This window comes from Neltuma alba, unplaced genomic scaffold (genome assembly GCF_004799145.2).
Source record: "Neltuma alba isolate B1F8T4 unplaced genomic scaffold, ASM479914v2 tig00011132_pilon, whole genome shotgun sequence".
Classification (NCBI taxonomy): domain Eukaryota; kingdom Viridiplantae; phylum Streptophyta; class Magnoliopsida; order Fabales; family Fabaceae; genus Neltuma; species Neltuma alba.
In genome coordinates this window covers 60,282-79,639 of record NW_021635868.1, presented here as the reverse complement: position 1 = coordinate 79,639, position 19,358 = coordinate 60,282, and the positions used below count along the sequence as shown (strand labels likewise).

General features: G+C 36.3%; 2 protein-coding genes and 1 pseudogene across 2 annotated transcripts; 2 read left to right on the top strand and 1 right to left on the bottom strand.

The window, feature by feature from the left end:
- Nucleotides 1-1,509: 1,509 nt before the first annotated feature.
- On the bottom strand, nucleotides 1,510-2,587 carry LOC114761732 (transcription factor KUA1). The gene is made up of 3 exons (XM_028951158.1): nucleotides 2,144-2,587; nucleotides 1,854-2,047; nucleotides 1,510-1,770 (listed from the first exon to the last, which is right to left on the bottom strand). The coding sequence occupies exons 1-3, from the start codon at nucleotides 2,478-2,480 to the stop codon at nucleotides 1,510-1,512; spliced, it is 792 nt and encodes a 263-aa protein (XP_028806991.1). The 5' UTR covers nucleotides 2,481-2,587.
- A 7,573-nt stretch (nucleotides 2,588-10,160) lies between these two features.
- Nucleotides 10,161-11,053, top strand: LOC114761731 (abscisic acid receptor PYL2-like). The gene has a single exon (XM_028951157.1). It carries the CDS (start codon nucleotides 10,391-10,393, stop codon nucleotides 11,051-11,053), a length of 663 nt encoding a protein of 220 aa, XP_028806990.1. The 5' UTR covers nucleotides 10,161-10,390.
- Nucleotides 11,054-16,062: 5,009 nt separating this feature from the next.
- On the top strand, nucleotides 16,063-18,744 carry LOC114761726 (homeobox protein ATH1-like; annotated as a pseudogene).
- The last annotated feature ends 614 nt before the right edge of the window (nucleotides 18,745-19,358 follow it).

The window sequence follows — 19,358 nt, the reverse complement described above, 5'->3', positions numbered from 1 at the left end:
TACTAGGAACGGTATTCACATTTAGTGTCCGATAATATCTCAAATATAATTGATTTCATCGTTAAATTTGATCTCATTTTGATTTTGATCTCTGAAATTTGTAACGAATGATTTTGGTTCTTGAAATCTTATTTAAGAACCCAAAAATGCTATTTTAAGGACAAAAATCTTTTAGCATGCTATAATAATGTCAAATTTTAAACCTACATGTCTAAAGGTGCTACTGAGCACTGACTCATAAAAATAGTTTTTGACTCTCTCAAACAAGTGATCATTTTCACTTCGATCTCAAATACAAAGTCGAAACTCCATTTATATTAGAGACAAGCTCCAAGGAGGCAATAGACCTCGTGAACCATAATTAAAACATTGCTACCAATAGACTCTCTCTAGACAGAAATCTAAAAGTGGTCTACCTATAAAGATATTAATAAAAATGGAAAGCCATTTGAGACCGCCTCCAAGTGAACACTGCCAGAACCGAAGGAATTTATTATTGGTTAAAAGATTTGTCCTTTTAGCTGCAGCTCCTCTAATTCTTCTGTCCACATATTTCATGATTACATTGAATCTAGAGAGATTTGAATTTTGATTAGTTAAAAACGAACACACTAAACTAAATATTTTCTCTTCCCTTTCTTTCCGTGCATCATTGGATTTTAAAGGAACGCAAAGAACAAAGTTGGAAACTCAAATACTTGAAAAACCTCATGGTTAGGACTATTCTCTCATGTTTGCTAGTCCCTATGAAAATTTAGGTGCAAAAAATAGCCTTATGCAAACAAAGATAACATACATTGATAACAACATAACTTTCACCGACACCCAAAGAGTCAAACGACATCACACTGACATGTCCTAAAAAGTTCCTTGGGTTCTAATCACAGGGATATGCACACTTATGCTATATCCTGTCGACAGTGAGATCAGATTAGAAGTTGATACGATCGACCATAGTGCATTCAACATCCTAGTTTTTAGATTGCTGGATTAAAAAAAAAATCAAAATGCTGGATACCAAAAAAAAAAAAAAGATTAGGGTGCTGGATGCGCTAAGAAAAAGAAAATCAAAAGTGGTGGATACACCTTTATCCTTTTTTTTTTTTTTGCATGGTTTTTTTTCCTATGCTCTTGGTGCATATATGCTTCTTGGTTTAATGAACCTAATTTTTTTCTCTCTGCTAAAGGTCTTACCTGCAAAAGCTGTATATTAGCATCCAAGTTGGAAGAAATTTTACAATAAACCATTTCCATGGTTTAACCATGTCTCATGCGTCAAGTCATCAACTATGAATCCCTGTTGTTTTAAGTGCTCCTTGGACAACAGAGGCAATCAAATTTAGCTTTGCCTACTTATAGCTCTCACAGGAAGAGGCAAATAGAAATTAAAATATGCATAATAGAGTTATAATACACTAATACGTATATATATGTAGCAGAACAAGAATTACAATCTCGGACGGTTATGTTTAGATCATGTACTACGTACATATATAATTACACGTCAACTTAAAGAAAATGTGGAGCCGCAAGCCTGAGCTCTAAATCAGGTTCTAGGCCGTGAAGAGCGTATTTTGGTGAAGAGGCAGCCCAATTGAGCACTGAATGATAACTTGAAAGGCACCGAGAGAGACAAATCCTTTTGCCATTGCTGTAGCTGCTGCAACTGACATCGATATTCATAGTCTCAGAAGCCCCAGCAGCTTCAATGGGCTTAGAAAAGCGCGAATATTTTACTGGTTCGACTCTGTTATTATTTTGTCCATCCATCTGCCGCAACATATATATAATCAACACAAATTCTGAACTTAACTAGAAAAAAGGGAATGGTGAAGAAGTAATGAAGTACTAACATCAAGGAGCGTTTGATAGCGCTTTCTTTTATTGGCGTGATTCTGACGGAGGAAATATTTCTGTGCATGGCTGGCCACTTGGGTTGGTGTTCTTGTTGTCACATAATTCTTAGAGATGCCTCTCCAGTCACCCTTCCCCAGCTTCTTCAGCCCTATCAGAAATATCCGGTGCTCCTCCGCCGTCCATGGCACTCCTGATGATGATGACCACAATTACACAGAATCATTATATTATACAGATGGGTGTGTGTGTGTGCTGTATATGCTGTGCTTTGCATTTTATTCTTCACCTTTATTCTTCATCTCCTGGGTTCTTCCGGCTGAATAAGAATCAGACATTTTGTGATCTGAATTGTCCTTGGGTTCAAGCGGGGAACGTGAGGAGGAGGAAGATGAAGAGGACGATGCGGTAGACATGAAGGTTTTCTGGGAAGACGGCAAGCAGTCCACGCTGAAACTTCTTTTGATGCCATAACTGTAATTAGTAGGTGAAGACGAAGGAGGAGGAGGAAGATCAAATTGCACTCCAAAGATCTTGAGGCCACCATCAAAGCCAATTCTCTGAATAATATTACAAGTCCTTGAATTGTGGCCAAGGTTTCCACAATACGAGCATTTCCTGCCCATTTTCTCTGATCGATTAATACTCAGAGAATGAAAAGCCAGATCAGATATGCAGACGAACAAGTCACACACAAATCTCTATCGAGTCGTTTCTGGTGGCAGTATATATACAGAGAGAGAGACACACACACACACGCAAACAAATAAACAAACATGTTAACGAAGGAAGTGCGGTAAAAGGGTGCAATCAGGAAAGGCAATAAAGTAGAAAGAAAATGATCAGAACGTAGTTTTCCATTTGTATTATTCCTACCCAAGGTTTTGCCTACAACAATAACTTAGAATACAAAAAGAAAGCCAACTCCTGTCTCTCAAATATAATTAAACCCCCCTCTTTAATTATTTTTTACAAAAAGTTTATCTTTAATATCTCGCACCCATATATAATTCTAAGTGCAAAGTGAAGGCATGCCAGGTTTTCCACCAAATATATTCTCCATCCCATGCCTTATAGGCTGTATGTATTCAATTTATTATTTACCACTGTTTCCCCCTTTTTTCCGAGTAACCAGTTAAGTTTTCCCATATGTATATACGTAAAAATATTTGAAATACTCCTCCCGTCCTTAATATAAGACCCATTTAACTAATTTAATTAGATTAAGGAAGTTAGGTAAATTAGTTGATTATAAGAAATGTGATACATTTTTCCTAAAACACCATAATCATATTTCTCAGTACATTCTCTCCATCTTCTACTTGATCATGGTTGAGAGAGTATTTATAGGGATAATTTAAAGAAAATTAATAAATATGAGAAATGAGTATTATATTTAGCACCAAAACCAACTCAATAATTAGGTCCTATATTAAAGGACCAAATGAGTACATCTAATTACCAAACTCAAGTTTTCCCCTCTCTTCGAATATATGTTACCGAAGAAACAATCAATTAGGATAAGATCATGTATATATATCGGTGTTTCTTCTTGTTGGCAGCACTAGAATCCTTGGAGAAGTATGTCTTGGTCTTTTTTTATTCTTCTAAATTGTTTGTTGTATTCACCTTTTTAACACAAATACTCTTAAGTAGTCCTGGACAAAAAAAAATTATATAAATTATCGGCAAATTTAATGGCACTAGTTAAATTAGCCAAATTTCTTGATTTCTGTTAAGTGCATGGTTATAGGGGGTCCAGTACATAGGACGAGAGGGAATAATTAGTAGAAAATTTAGTTTAGGCAACACGCATAACTGAAGAAACGGTTGTTGAGGGACTGCGAAATCCACCAAAAATGTTTTAAATGAAGTGGGTAGGCGAAAGGTGTTGAATAAAGGATATGGAAAGAGAAATCTCACTGCGATTTTGCATCAAGGAGGCACTTAATGGTGATAAACCACCATCATTAGTTTGACGTTAATTTGGTGACTAATGTTAAATCATTTTGATTAATGGCAGTTTATGTATTTTAGACCCTAATAACAAAATCTTGCACTCTGATTTCTTGTCTTTTTGTCTCTTCATCACCCCTACTGCTTTTAGTCTTTTACCCTGTGACCAGTGCCATCCACTTGACGGGGAAGGCCAAAGTTTCAAAAACAGGATCATATAAATATAATAATCATATAATTTTTCAAAATAATTAAATTTTAGTGCAATGCCTGCCAAGTTAACTTTTTTTTTTTTAATTTGGTTTCACTATAAACAATACTTTTACGTCTTACAAGATGAAATTCTTTTCATGTATTTACCTCATGCCAACTAAAAGGATGTCTACACGTTTTTCTTTGCCTGTATTTTTTTTATTGGTTAATGTTTCTTGTGACGAGAGATTATATCATAATTATATATATATATGAACATGATGAGATGACTTTAGTTGCAACTGCGTTGTCATTTAAAGGCTGAAGACCAATGGGCAGAGATAGATTAGAATTAGGTACGCATGATTAGCCTTTATTAACTTAACTCAGATCACTAAGTTACGAAATCTTTATTATTTAGCCCAAAAGCCAAATCATGCTGTCCTTTTCTTGTGTTTGTGCATATCTTTCCATAATTCACTCATAGTCTCCTGCACTGTTCGATTCCAACCATTGTGATTTGTGACCATTGACGATACACTGTTGAAAAGTTACATTAACTTAACCTATTCAAGTTCAAGTTGACGATTATAATTAGCAAAGTTTTAGAAAGAAAAAAGCGGGTTGGAGTGCCCCTTTTAGATTTGCAGCTCCAAAAAATGGTACTTACTAAAACACCAGTATTGACTTCAGATTTTTTTTAGCTTTTTACCATATTGATTTAAAAATAAAAAAATCATTTTTTTCTTTTTAACTACTCTAATATTCTATTGTTTGTTAAGTTTTCTGGCTGATGTGTATGAAAATATGGAATTAAAAACATTTGTTTATCACGACTACCTCTTATGGGAGGTGCAAAGCGTGAGCCGTCATATGATTGATGACGTCATTGCTTTGCAAAATTAAAATCCAATAATTAACCCACTTAACCCAAAATGAGTTATTTTCTACTTCACATAAAAATAAAAATAAAAAGGTTTATGCAAGATAAAGCGCTTCCATCGACAATCGACAAAGTAATTTTCAAAAAGAAAAAAAGGAGGAAAAAGGATTTCGTCATTAAACAAGTTTAATCAGGTGGTAAAATGCACAAAGCATGCGTTTTGGAATATGCAGTTTTGTGAAACCCGGCGGCGTATTCTGGTTTTCGTGTAATTTACAATTACAATTCCGAATCCATATTTACGTCAGCATTTCTTTTCATTTCTTTTTCAATGTTGGAAAGTGAGTGGATTCCTCAGCGTCACTCACCATTGTTTTTTTCTTACATGTGTTGATTTCTAATTATTTTAAGAGAAATCACCCCCCCCGGTGGAAGATATATTTAGAAATTTGATGATAGGCCGTATAAATAGGACTAAAGTTTGTAAATTTAAGTTTGAATCAAACTTGAGTTTGCAAACGTAATTAAAAGGGGAACGAATGCTTGGAGTTGTTCGTGTGTTAACTGAGGTTTTGAGGGGGAAGCACATGCATTAGATGAAGCAGAGGAATGGATCACAGAAAATGCGGCTGGTTTTGAGTTATTACCTGCAATTTTTAATATAATAATTAGTTTAATTTTTAATTTAATCTTAAATATAAGACTCTAATTTATTTTGTCTCTCATATTTATTTATTTTTTAAGAGTAATCTTTATAATAATTACACATACATGTTAAAAGTTTCATCAAATGATAGTTTTAGCTAACATTAATGAGAGTATTTTAAGAAAAATAATACTTATTTATTATAAACAACTAACTTAACAAACTTTCTTAATCTACTCAAATTAGTTAATTAATTCTTATATTAAGAATCAAATGTAATATGTTTGGACTTGCGAAACTAGAGATAGATTACGCAAATCCTTAATTAATTTAATTCATTAATTAATAATTACTCTTCGTCATGTTGCATTTTTCTGATGGTAGCTGCCCCAAATCACAGCATACATTATATCACAGTGCATTTCCAAGCTTCCTAATTGGGTGGCTGAGAACATAAGTTCATGCACTTTAACTTACTTTTATTATTATACCCTCGTCGCCTTTATGCTGCTTTCCAGTGCTCCTCCGACTTTGAACGACCTTCATTTGCTTAATGTTTCATCTCTCTTTAAAATCGTCCTTCAAAAAACCCAGATTCATGTATATTCACATATATATATATATATATATATATATATATCATAATTTTTTCTGCGTATGACATGGCAGGGTCGTCAACATCTAAGCATCCAGCGCAGACCGAAAAACCTTTTGAGAGTTGGGCATAGTGCACTGACGTCTGACAATCGAGTTTTAACTTTTAGGTAATAATACATTATTTCATAAAATGATCATAAAAAGCAATTTGTTACCCATGCGCTTCACATTCAATAATAATTAAGTGATTAATACCAATAGGCGTTGATTTTAGTGGAAGGACACTTGGCTACTTAAACACGAGATTTTTAGTACAAATTCATATAAATATTAAAAAAAATTTGTTAACCCTAAAGTCTAAACTCTAAAAAAAAAATATTTGTTTTAAAAACCTACACCTTTTTTTGTACAAAAAAATTTAAATGAGTTGGGTTCGTAGGCTTACTAAGATCAAGGCATGACTCTAAGCTCATAAAATATTTACAAATTACCCACTAACAAGACCTTCATATTAGTAATAGGATTTGAATTCATGATTTTGTAAGTTATGAGTTAGTTTCTTACTAAGCGGATCAATTCTTATTGGTTGAAAACCGATAACCTGATAATACTTGACTCTTGCTAATATATGACATCCTCTGTGTTCCAAATATTTGTTCGTTTTTTTCATCTGCAACAAAAACCGTTGTTTTCCTGCCATCGCACAGAGCAAAACCAATAAATGAAAAGAGGGCCAAGGCTTTGGTCAACTTGGGCTGGGCGAAATCCAACGAGGCCCACCAAAAACCGACAGAGGCGTCCCGGCGGGGCAAGCCGATCCCTGATTCAATGTCTTCACCACAACAGTTGCATCCTGATCAAACGTTTGCATAAGGGTGCAAATATGAGTCGCATGCTCCAGAATCAAGGTTCCTCGTTGTTTCTTCTAGTTAATCAGCAGCAAATAGCCGAATATATATATAGTTAAAAAAATTGACCTCGATATATGTATATAGAGAGAGAGAGTTAAATCTGATAAGAATATTCCACCTATATACTACCTTAAATGTAAGAGTTAGTTTGACTTTTATTTTGATCCTAAATATAATATTCCAGTACATTTTGTCTTCATATTTATCTATTTTTTAAAAATAGTCATTAATAGTAGTCCTAGCTAATATACTTGATGAACAGGTATATTTTAAGGAAGATAACATATATTTATGACAAAAAATTAACTTAATTAATTTTTTTATTTTATTCAAATTAATTAACTAGCTTTTATAACAGTACTAAGGACCGAGATAGTATCATGTTTTTATGTAATAATATGATGTCCTATATTAAGATGTTAGATTTAAATGTTATGGGATTTAACCAAAAGAACCCAGCAATACAAGACGTATAAACCGGGCCTGCCAGGCAAGAACATTCGAAACAGCAACAAGAAAACAGGTACGGTATAAAGTGGCAAAAGCTAGCCCACGTCTTCGTCAACAGGGGATATTTAGATAGAAACTAAACTATAGTTTTAAAAATATTTGTGTGATATACAAAGTAAATATATGAATGAGTTATCTCGTTTTACAAAAAAAAAGTGCTTTTCAAAAAAACTTCTTCATGTTACCAAACAACTCCCAAATGGGAGATAGCCAATAGGAGCCACGTGATCAAATATTCCTTCCACAATTGTATAGGTATTTTTTTTCCTCGATATTTTTTTAATACTTTATTTTATACTTGTTATAAGAATTCATCAACTAATTCTCACATATTAATAAGAACAGTTAAAAGCATGAAAATTTGTCATAAAATTTGATTTTTAATATTGTCCTCATCAACTATATTAAATTTATGATCACGTGTTCATTTATATTTTCTTATTACCCTCATTAAATATGAATAGACGAAAACAGACTTAATCTTATTAAAATGATAAAAAATCTTATATAAAAAAAGCTAGAATTTTTTTGGTATGGAATAGCTCCTATAATATGAATTAGAGGGAGTAGTACATTGATGTTGTGATGGAAGTCAAAATTTGATTGAAAACCGATTCCCGAGCGCTGGAAGTGCCCGTTATGCAGCTGATCACATTACGATGCGAATCGATGGAGTCAATTCGAATGAACCAAGTAGTATAGTGTCAATTCAAAAAAGAGTGTGTACTATAATACTATTATTAAATATGGCCAAGTGTTGATAATTTGGTTATCAGGTGTTGGGAAATAGGAAAAACAGCAGAGAGGCATGTGAAAACTGAAAGGGAGAGTAGGTGGGACGTTGATTGGAAGCAGCGAAGGTTGAGATTTACAAGTTCGAGGTGCATGTTCCCCCGCCCATACATGTTCTGCTTTAATTTTCTCCTCCACTATAAATTGAAACCTCTGAACTGCAAACATTGAAGTTGAGGTTCTCTGCCCAAACACCAACCTACCTCGTGCTCTTTCACATCTCAAGGATTTCTGGACTAATAATTTCCTCTCTGATTCTCATTCTCAAACTGCCTTTCACTTCAATTTTTCCAAATCGGTGCTCTCTATATCTCCACGAACTGATAGTGATAGATAATGCCAGTAATATTTTAATACCGTTTGGTCGTTGAAGGAGCAACAAACGAAGGCCAGCAAACACACACACTCACACACGCAGAGGCCTGTCAGAGAAATCTGGGGGGGGGGGGGAGGATGTTGCTTGGAAACAATTAAAGGCGGCAGCTAGGAGGTTTTTTTTTTGGGGGGGGGGGAGAGAAAATATGAAAGTGACAGAGGTTGAGTGGCTGCAGTATCCAGATACAGCCATACATGCAAAGCTGGACATTTTCTGTTGCCTCGCGAAACTTTGTGTGGAAGCAACACTGCTCCTAAATACCACTCTTATTAATTATCTTATTACTATTATTATTATTATTATTATCATTAATCTCTCCAGTTACAAAAATGTGCGCGGGGAAATTTGTGCGGGTCCCCGGGGGGGGGGGGTTGGTGGGGTCCACGTGAAGTGGGGAAGGAGAATCCTGCAAAGTGAAGTATGGATCACGCGAAGAGGGGGTTGCTTCGGGGCTGCTCACATGATCCGCCCACATTCATCCCTTTTCAAAGATTGCGACTCCTCTTCCCCCTTCCGCCCCCTCCCTTTCTCCCTTTTCCATCCTTATCCCACTCCTCAATTCATCATAATCACAATATGTTTAGTATGGTGTTAGCAGCAGCAGCCCATCACATCCTGTATATATCATCACAGTTTTAATCTTGGTCCACCTCTCCTTCCTTCTATTTATATATAAATATACTGGTGCATCCCATAAAGATCTACCAACTGAAGCGCATTGGAAATGCCACATCCATTTTCTTCTCTCTCTCTCTCTCATGTGATTATTTATATTGGTGTTGAGGGGGGAAAAAGCTAAATCCACGTTCTAGTTATGCACCAACACTTATGCATGTGAAGAATATTAAGAATCCTTTTCCTTTTTAATCAGAGCTGAGAGACTAATTATTAGAAACAACGAATTTGTCCCTTCTGCTTTTCCCCATATCAATGGCCTTTCTAAACTGGGAATTAGTGAGCCAAGACAAATTGTTGAAAAGAAATTAAAGTAAACAACATACTGGTGCACTTCCGGTGTTCGCTCAGTTCATAATTATTGCTCAAAAAATAAATTAATTAGAAAAAGAAATGCGGCCTCAAAAGAATGGCCTTCCGCTTATCTTTTATATAATCCATCCCAGCGAATCTGCCCTTTCTCAAACTGGAAGACAGACAAAGGCAGCTCTGCGCTTATTTCACACAAGAAAAAGGTTATATGCTGCAAAATGCAATATTGGCACGTATTTTCACTTCAAATCTCATGTCTATCACGTTTGAGGATGTGTGATTATCAGTATAGAAAAATCATTTAGGCTAGTCAAAATTTAATGTAGTTTAGTTTGAGTATACGATGATGATGGCTTGTAAGAAAAATAAATTATTTAAAATGGTGTGTTAGTTGTCAAGAGCCGGATTTTCCTCAAATAGCAAGAGCGAATGGCCCAATGGTTCATAATAAATTGCTAAAAGCTGATTAAAGGACAGCCAAACTTGGTCCTCGGTGGCGTTAATGAAACAGAAACGTCCAGGGCATATGGGTCCAAAACGAAACATACGCATATGCCCAAAGATAAATTCACACACTTGCTCATGCGATGCGTCCGTATGATCGTTCTTCTCCCTTCTCTTCCTCCTCAGTTCTTCTTCTTCTTCTTCTTCTGCATGCTTGAACTCCACGCGGGCCAGAGTCATCCATGGCATCATCGGAAGCTCGCCCTCAGGGTCTAACACCAGAAGAATTCGCAGAGCTTGAACCCATCATCCAAAAATACCACATATTCGAGCCTTCTCCCAACACATGCACTTCCATTATAACCCAACGAATCGAGGGTCCTGCCTGCCGAGTCTGGCCTCTGGTTCGGAGCTTCGAGAATCCTCAGAAGTACAAGCACTTCATCAAGGGCTGCAACATGCAGGGCGACGGCGGCGTTGGCAGCATCCGAGAGGTCACCGTGGTCTCCGGCCTTCCGGCGTCGACGAGCACCGAAAGGCTGGAGATTTTGGACGACAGCAAGCACATACTCAGCTTTAGGGTTGTCGGCGGCGAGCATCGGCTCAGGAATTACCGGTCCGTCACGTCGGTGAATGAGTTCGAGAAGGAGGGGAAGGTACATACGATCGTGTTGGAGTCGTATGTCGTGGACATACCGGAGGGAAATACCGGAGAAGATACAAAGATGTTTGTGGACACAGTGGTAAAGCTCAACCTGCAGAACTTGGGATCGTGGCCATGGCCACACCGCTTCCTCAAGATTAGACAGTGCAATCTGATCCATCGGTCATCGTGCTTGACCTCATCGGGGGCCCGTAATGATTGCAGCTGCAATTTCCTGTTCATTTTTCTTTCCCCAGGATAATATAATTACATATTATATATAGATTATAGGAGTTCGGTTAGACACTTAGTATTAATATAATATGTAAATTTTATTAAATTAGGTGATTAGTTTGCGGGGACAACTCCAGTTCGTCGTCCTGGGCTTCACGATTTTTATAAAATAACTTAGTGGCCACGACTTCTTTTTGTTTTTTTAATTCAATAGATAATTGGTTGATGTTTATCTAACCAAGAATAATAAGCATAGGTTATTATATTGATTGAAGTTCCTTACAGTGGAATGGGTCCTAAAAAGCTATATAATGCAGGCTTCCCCATCTCTGCAGGAAGCATTTCTTTAACAGTCTTCTTCTCTCCGTCTTTGTTTTTTTGGGGGGGGGGGGGGGGACCAGGGCCAGCTTTGAATTCGCAGTCCGCCCTCTGCACAGCTAGAAATTAATTCACATATGAATATTAAATACTTGAGAGGCGAAGAAAGAGAAACGTGTGGACTGAGGGGCATGCGCGTAGATTAAATAACGACAAAGGCTGCACCTGGGTTTTCATGGTGGGAAGTTCGTGCCTCCGTGTACTCAAATATGGAGAAGTAGTTTGGAAATACAAGTGACGATTTAGATTGGACTTCAATCTTTCGAGGAAGTTAGAAGAGAGAGAGTTTATAATTTTGATACGAAGATTGAATGGCAATGAGCTAAAAAAAATGACGTGTTCAGTTAAAAGTAGTATAAATGATCAAATGAAGACAAATTGAGAAAAGAGATAGATGTTAAATGAAGAAAAATTGGAGGTAGCATGGGTGGCTGTCCACCTTCCGGCGGACTGTGATCCCAAACACAGCGAGTGGTGGTGCTGGAGTCTGGGGAGATCAGTGGGATCAAAAACCTGTTGGTACGGCCGAAATGTCGACCCTGAAATCAAAGGCGAGCTCAACAAAAGTGAACAATCTTGTGAACAAACATGTGAATCTGAAACACTCCTCTCTCTCTCTCAGACACATATTGCGGCTTGCAATTTAACACACTCCTTCACAGATGCTTCACAGGCAGAGATCACTGTGTGATGTATTCACATTAACCACCAGTGAATGGGCCACTCGAGATTCTAGGCATTAGGATGCTCTTTTGATCCGAACCGAGCTGAAAAGGGCCGTATGACCCACATTGGTTGGGCTCAAAGCCAACCATAAACCGTTTCTCCAAAAGCAAGGCCCACAAGACAGCGGAGGAATCAGGCTTGAAATTTTTAAGAGCGATGGGCACTACTCTGACACGTGGCTCTAGATGATGGCTTGTTAGTCCAATACCATAAAGAAAGATCCATACCCTTGAATACTACTTCTTGTTCTTGATATAAGACTTAATTGACCAATTTAGAAAGATTTAAAAAAATTAGTTAAGTTAATTATTTATAATAAATAGATGTTATTTTTTCTATAATACTTTTTCAATTATGTGTATTAGTTAAAACTGCTATTCGATAGAATTTTTCACATATACAATTATTATAAGAATTACTTTAAAAATGAATAAATTTAAAAAAAATAAATTATAGTTTTAAATTAAAAATTAAAATAAATTTTATATTAAGAATGAGGGCTAATAAATAAGATTGGCTTGTATCATTTGATGGGGTCCGGGGATCCAGTTAACATCAAAGCAGTTCACCAGACCATAAAAAGTCCAAACTCAATACGCCCCTCCTGTAGGCCATTTTGGGGAGAAGAAACTCTAGCATTTAAATCAGGTATAAAAATTAAATTTATTTACTTGTCAGTATTTTGAATCCAATTCAATAATATAATTTGTGCACCAATATTCAGGCATAATTATTGCCCACAAAAGTCATGTGCTGTCTGTACTACCGTACTCAACTTCTAATTCACACATATTCAATAAGTTAATTAAAATAATTATTTTTAAAAATATATATATATTACTACTCTCAGTCCTTAATATAAGATCTTATTTGATTTTTATTTTGGTTCTAAATACAAGATCTGAATTCACTTTATCTCTCATGTTTATGTATTTTTTTAAGACAGTCCTCATAATAATGATAATTATAGCCAATACACTTAATCAGTAAGGATATTTTAAGAAATATAACATATATTATTACAAATAACTAACTTAATTTTTTTCTTAATCTTTTCAAATCAGTCAACTAACTCTTATAATTAAAACCAGAAGTAGTTATTTTTTAGAAGTTCAAAACTTGATATTCGATGTTAAATTTAATTACTAAACTAGCTCAGTTTTCTTATACATGGAAGGTTCGAATTTTGAACCAGCTCCTAATTTCTGCCTACTTATACCAACTGAGCAAATTTTAAGAAAGTTTCTGAGTTTTCTTTCTTTTTTTTTTTCCCCCTTTGACTTCGATGATTGAAAGCCCCCTCCGCCAAGGAGAGCTGGGACCCATTTGCCCGCACTTCACACACAAAACCGCTCCCTTTGATCTTTATGGATATAAAGCCCATTTGAAAAGGCGTGGAATGCCACTTGAATTTAGAAATTCTTGGTCAGTGACATAACTGAGTTTTCTTTCAACAAAAAGAGTTAGGCCCCCATAAGATTTTTCTGAAAAAGTAATCTACAAATACTAATTCAGATAATTATAAATCTAGAAGCATCAATTAAAGATAAGATATTTAAGTTTTAATGAAACCTCGTGCTTGCAGACCTTTTTTTTTTTTCAAGTAGAAACTGAATACCATTAACTCAAGTAAAGCAAATAAAAAAAAAATGTTACAAAAGTACGAAAGATTTACAACTTATAATTTAGTAATCATTAAATTGATGTTTTGAGAGATTTTGTCTCCTTCCTTTACCAAGCATCATTCAACTATTTTTTTTTAATGAAATTCAATCTACTCATATTTTATTTAAGAATAAACTCAAATGTGGTAACCAAAAAAAAAGAAAAGAAAGAATAAACTCAAATGCACTGAATATATTCTCAATCAAACTTGTTCATCAAAAGTAAAAAAACATGACCAGCCGATTTTTTAAAATACCAGTTTTCCGGTTAAAAAAGCATTGAAAGCTCTGGCAAGATCTCTCTGGCCATTAAAAGGCGGGGAAAAGTTTTAATGAGATCTCACGGGAAAGACTATACATGACGGTTGAAAGCTGAAAGATGACGCCAGGATATGAACAGAACCTGATGCTTCTGTTTCCACACTGAGGATTGGGAAGAGAGATGGAGCCATCGTACTTAACCACTATACACATCACATTACTTAGCCACACCACCCGATCGGATCATACGGCAAACAGAGCAGGCGTAGGTTCTGTAGCCTGCCATCAAAATTCAAAACCCCCCATCACATCTTAAATATAACAGACGCATGGTTGATTTTATAATTAATTTATTTATTAATTTTTCTACAACACTTTATTTAATTATTCTTGACAAAACTCCTTTTATGCTGAGAAAAAAGATAGAAAAATATACTTAAACTTCATAATCCCATATGTTAAATTTGAAAAATCCTAATTTGGTCTCAAATTGGATTATTATGTGAAAAGAAAAAATCAAATTGCCCTTTATTTTAAATATTATTTTAAAATATCACAACCCCTACTGGCCGGCCGGTCACAGGAGCTCCGTCGGTAGGAAAATTTTTTTTGAAAATTTTTACAATTTCAATATAATGGTTAACAACTTTTATAATGCTATTAACAACTTCAGTATAGCAATTAACAACAGGTTTTTTGAGAAATTCAACAAATTCCGGTGACGGAAAAACAATTTTTGAAAATTTTTACAATTTCAATATAACCGTTAACAACGTTATAATCTTATTAACAATTTTAGTATAGCGATTAACAACAGGTTTTTCAAAAAAAATCAAAAAGTGGCATTTTTCAAATTTAACATACCATTTGGAAATTATGAAGTTTAAGTAGCATTTTTCTGTCTTTTTCCCTTTATACTATGTCTCAGAAGTGCTTTAGAAAAAAATTCATAAATTTAAAAAATAAAATAAATTCAGATATTATATTTAAAATCAAAACAAATACTTTAATTAGTTATTGCCTTCCATTTCTAATATAAGAACTACTTGGATTTAAATTTAATCTTAAATATAGTACTTTAATAATCTTTTTCTCTCAAATTATAATATTTTGTCCAAAATATTCTTATTAAAAATAGTTTTAATATACATAATTAAATAAGATGTTTAATAAATTAAGATATATTTGTTATAAATAATTAACTTATTTAATTTTTTAAATATCTTTCCTTCCAAAAATTTTGTCGTCATTTTTTAGCTTTGCTTACGTCAGCGTCTTGATCCCTCTGTGTTTGGCCACTCCCGAGAAAAGTACACTGAGAGTGTTTGCCTTTTATCTCTCCTTTCACATATCAATTGCCTTGCGCTTTTAGTTGTTACGCCATGAAGAAAAAGCACTGGACATTTTAACCCCATTCACTCATCTTTCTCATCACACTACCTTATTGTATTTTCAAAAACAGGCTACAAAAGCAAGGGGCTTTGTCTGAAAAATGTTTCTGGGAGCCCCTGCCACAAACAGAAGTTGCAACAGAGAGAATCCAGATATTTTGATTGCGATGATTGCAGAGCAGCAGATAATAGGAGGTGGTGATGGAGGACAAAAGACATGAGAGAGATGGCCCAGTAAAGCCTGCAACACAAATGAGTGGCCTTGCACCACAGGGCGTTGTGTTTTCTCCTTCCCCCCACTCTCCTTCCCTTCTTGTTTCTTTCTTTTATTATTACCTCTTCCATTGCCCTTGTTTGTCTCTATCTCTCTGTCTCTATTCGTAGTACCTTTTCTCTCTTTCTCCCTCGGCCCTTTAATTGAACAAACAAACACCCTTCTTCCCATTGCATTTAGAATAGTCTTTTTTGTAGCTAGATCAGTACGTGCTCTGGGTTTAATGGGGTCCGAAAATAAGATCCTTGTTTTTTGGGTCTTGGCTTCTTGAGGGGAATGAAAAGCATGCAAAAAAACCAACCAACGCACTTGTGGTATTGGCCTTCTTGGTTTAACATGTTTACTTGTGGTTGGTTTCCTCTCTTGTTTCAAAACAAATAGCTTAGTTCTTTGCTGCTGCTTTTTTGGTTATAGCTATTAAAACTTTTTCGGGGGATGAATTTGACAACCTTGTTACTAAAAAACCAGAGGGATGAATTTGACAACCTTGTTACTAAAAAACCAGACTTTTCTAATTTCTTTTTTTCATGTTTTGTTAATAGGTTCTCTCTGGACAACTGCATATGCTGGCAATCAGCTGTGAAATATTTGCAAGGCTTGGGTTTGCCTGGCTTAGGGGAAGGTAGGTTGTGAACTTGTTCTCACGTGCGTCCTTTTGACCACGTACTCCTTCCTTTCCTCTCGTTGATAGTCGTCTCAACCCAGTCTTTCATCAGTATTCCACCTTTCGTGTTTCATTTTATTTCCAACATGGAACTTTGAAAAGATGTTCTGTTGATTTTGGACGCTGAAGTTATTTCTCATTTTATAGCGTTGATGGGATTTGATACATTGTTATAGTAAGCTAGCATGCATTTTCTAGGAGAGAGTAAAGAAAACACTCCTTAGAATTCAAACAGAGTGATGGAGAATGATATGTTTGGTGCTCCAATGGATACGGCTGGCCGAAGTTACGCTGTCTTAGATGAAACACCAAATGCACTCATTCAGGGCTATTCATTTGACCAAACCCGCATCATGAATGGAATTTCAATGCTCGCTGGAATGCAAGGTGAACTCATAAGTAGTCTCCAATTGGATGTTCCTCTAATGAATCCTGCCTGCATTGCTCATCCTAATTCCTTGGTTCCATCCCAAGGGAAGAACATTGTAGCTGATGCCTCACTTGGAAACCCATGTCCCCGAAACAACAGTGTGTTTCAAGATCAACGAGCTGGAGGCACAATCTCTCCTGCTTCCCCAGCTGCCACTCCTGCTGCAAGATTTGGTCTTGAAGAGAGCCTAGAAAAATCAGCAGCTTTGACTCCTTCAGTCTGTTCATTGGAGGCATTGGCACCATATATGTTGAGCAACTGGCAGGATAATTCAGACACTTTGCTTCCAACTTCTGGAGATCGTGGGTATGATACTAGGTTCCTGACCTATTCGTCCGCAGCGAACCTGGATCCAAACGGATGGACATCTTCAAATGCTGCAAACTTGACCCATCAGGGTTATGATTACCCAAATTTCAGGAATGAGCTCTCATTAAGTCTAGCGACCTCTCCCACCACAGGTCAGTGCTCAGAGGTGAGTTCTGATAGCTTGGAACAAGCCTCCTGTAGCAGTAAGGGGGTTTCTAGGAGTTTGGGTTCCAATAGACGTGTGAATTTTTCGCAAGCAATATTGGGGTCCGCATATCTTGCTGGGATTCAAGAAATACTTGCTCAAATTGCAAGGTATTCACTTGAAAATATAGAACAGATAAATTGTTCAGCTGGTTGCAGTAGAGCCAGAGCAGAAGGGAATATATCAACCTCAGCTCTCCATTCAGGAGCATGACAGAGACAACAAATCACAATGCAGATTCTATGTTTGAAGCTCAAGCAAATTCTTCATTTGCAAGACACGATGCTGCTGAATCAAAGAAATCCCGGCTTCTGACACTTCTACAGCTGGTAAGATGGTACATTCTACGGTTACATCATTCGATCTTGATTCTTGACTTTCCTATTTCCAGAATCAAAATTCACAGAATAATAATTATGCTTGTTTTTAACACAGGTGGACAGTCGATATAATCAGTGTTTGGATGAGATACATACTGTTGTATCCGCATTTCATGCTGCTACAGAGTTGGACCCGCAAGTTCATACTCATTTTGCCCTTAAGACAATCTCTGTGCTGTACAAGGATTTGCGCGAGAGGATAAGCAATTATATCCTTTCCATGGGAGAAAGATTTAACAACTCCCGCTCAGAAGAAGAGAAGGAAAGGTCTACGGAAGCTTTATTCATCGAAAAGCACTGGGCCCTGCAGCAATTGAAAAGAAAAGGGCATCAGTTATGGAGGCCCCAAAGGGGCTTGCCAGAACGATCTGTCTCTGTCCTACGAGCCTGGATGTTTCAGAATTTCCTCCATCCGTGAGTTTTCTTGTTTATCACCTATCTCTAATGGTCACATTGCATATGGAGGCTGTGCTGTTTTGAATTTAATGTGATAAATTTCAGGTATCCAAAAGATGCAGAGAAGCAGTTACTTGCAGTAAAAAGTGGACTGACGAGAAGCCAGGTACACGTCTCGCAGGACTGAAACTCCCATTTAGTGGTTTAAGCTGTTTGGAAACTTTTATGATCTGAATCCTAATATATTTGGGTGGATGATGACAAGGTATCAAACTGGTTCATTAATGCTCGTGTGAGGCTGTGGAAACCTTTGATTGAGGAAATGCACGCTGAAATGAACAGAAGAAAGGCTCTTCGAAATGAAGAGGGCACGCAGAGCAGCCACAGAAGCAGCAGGGTACGCCTGGGCAATCAAAGATTTACTACCAATTCAAAGTAAAGAAAGTCGCATAACAATATGAAGAAAGTGGCCTTTTTTCGACACAGGAGCTGTGCATGATGCTCTGTGTAGTGGGGCGGGATGCAGTTGCAGAGTCTTTTTTGAAAAGTAGACTTCCACTCATGGTTGTCCAAGACCTGTATCAAACAGAAAGGAATATCAGTAAATAGCACTACATTCATAATTGCTTATTTTGGTTTAACTCTTTCTTTCTTTGGTCAATCTATTCTCGTCTGGGGTTAATTACGCTTTCTCGACCTCCTTGAAATTCGGAAACTCGTTTGCCCTGAAACATGGTTTTGTATTCATGTTTCTACTCTGGCCAAAAAAAAAAGAAGTTTCATATTCATGGTTCCATAAAGCTCCTCAAAGGGGAAACTCGACTATCCGTTAAATTTCTTATATAGAATATAAATTTTCTATCCCATCCTTGAATTTTGACAAGTAGATGTCTTCTTTTTCATGACATTAAATACATAATATATAAATTTTAGTACATCCTTGATTGATTTTTTAATATTAGGATTTTGAGAAGTAAATTTGAGCTTTTCACAAACGGCTGGAGAAATCGTTAAGGGAGTCTCAAGTGCTGGCCCGTGCGATTTCATGTATTTCCCATCGGTACATTTTCATCCTCCCCAAGCGAGGACGAGTTTCGCCTTTGGCAGTTTCTTATCTGTGGACGAAACATTGGCAATTGAAAATGGAATATCTTGCTAAATAAATCTTCGTAAATAGCTTGATTCGACATATTGAGATTTTCTATTGTCTACCAAGTCCTTGTCTCCTTGATTTGTCTTGCTCTTGTGGCGTCCA

Bases quoted from the DNA above. Each gene is read 5' to 3' on its own strand.
- LOC114761732 (XM_028951158.1), bottom strand. From the start codon at position 2,480: ATGGGCAGGAAATGCTCGTATTGTGGAAACCTTGGCCACAATTCAAGG. The intron at 2,048-2,143 runs GTGAAGAATAAA...CATCATCATCAG, and splicing joins CCAGGAGATGAAGAATAAAG to GAGTGCCATGGACGGCGGAG. The intron at 1,771-1,853 runs GTTAGTACTTCA...ATGTTGCGGCAG, and splicing joins GCTATCAAACGCTCCTTGAT to ATGGATGGACAAAATAATAA.
- LOC114761731 (XM_028951157.1), top strand. From the start codon at position 10,391: ATGGCATCATCGGAAGCTCGCCCTCAGGGTCTAACACCAGAAGAATTC.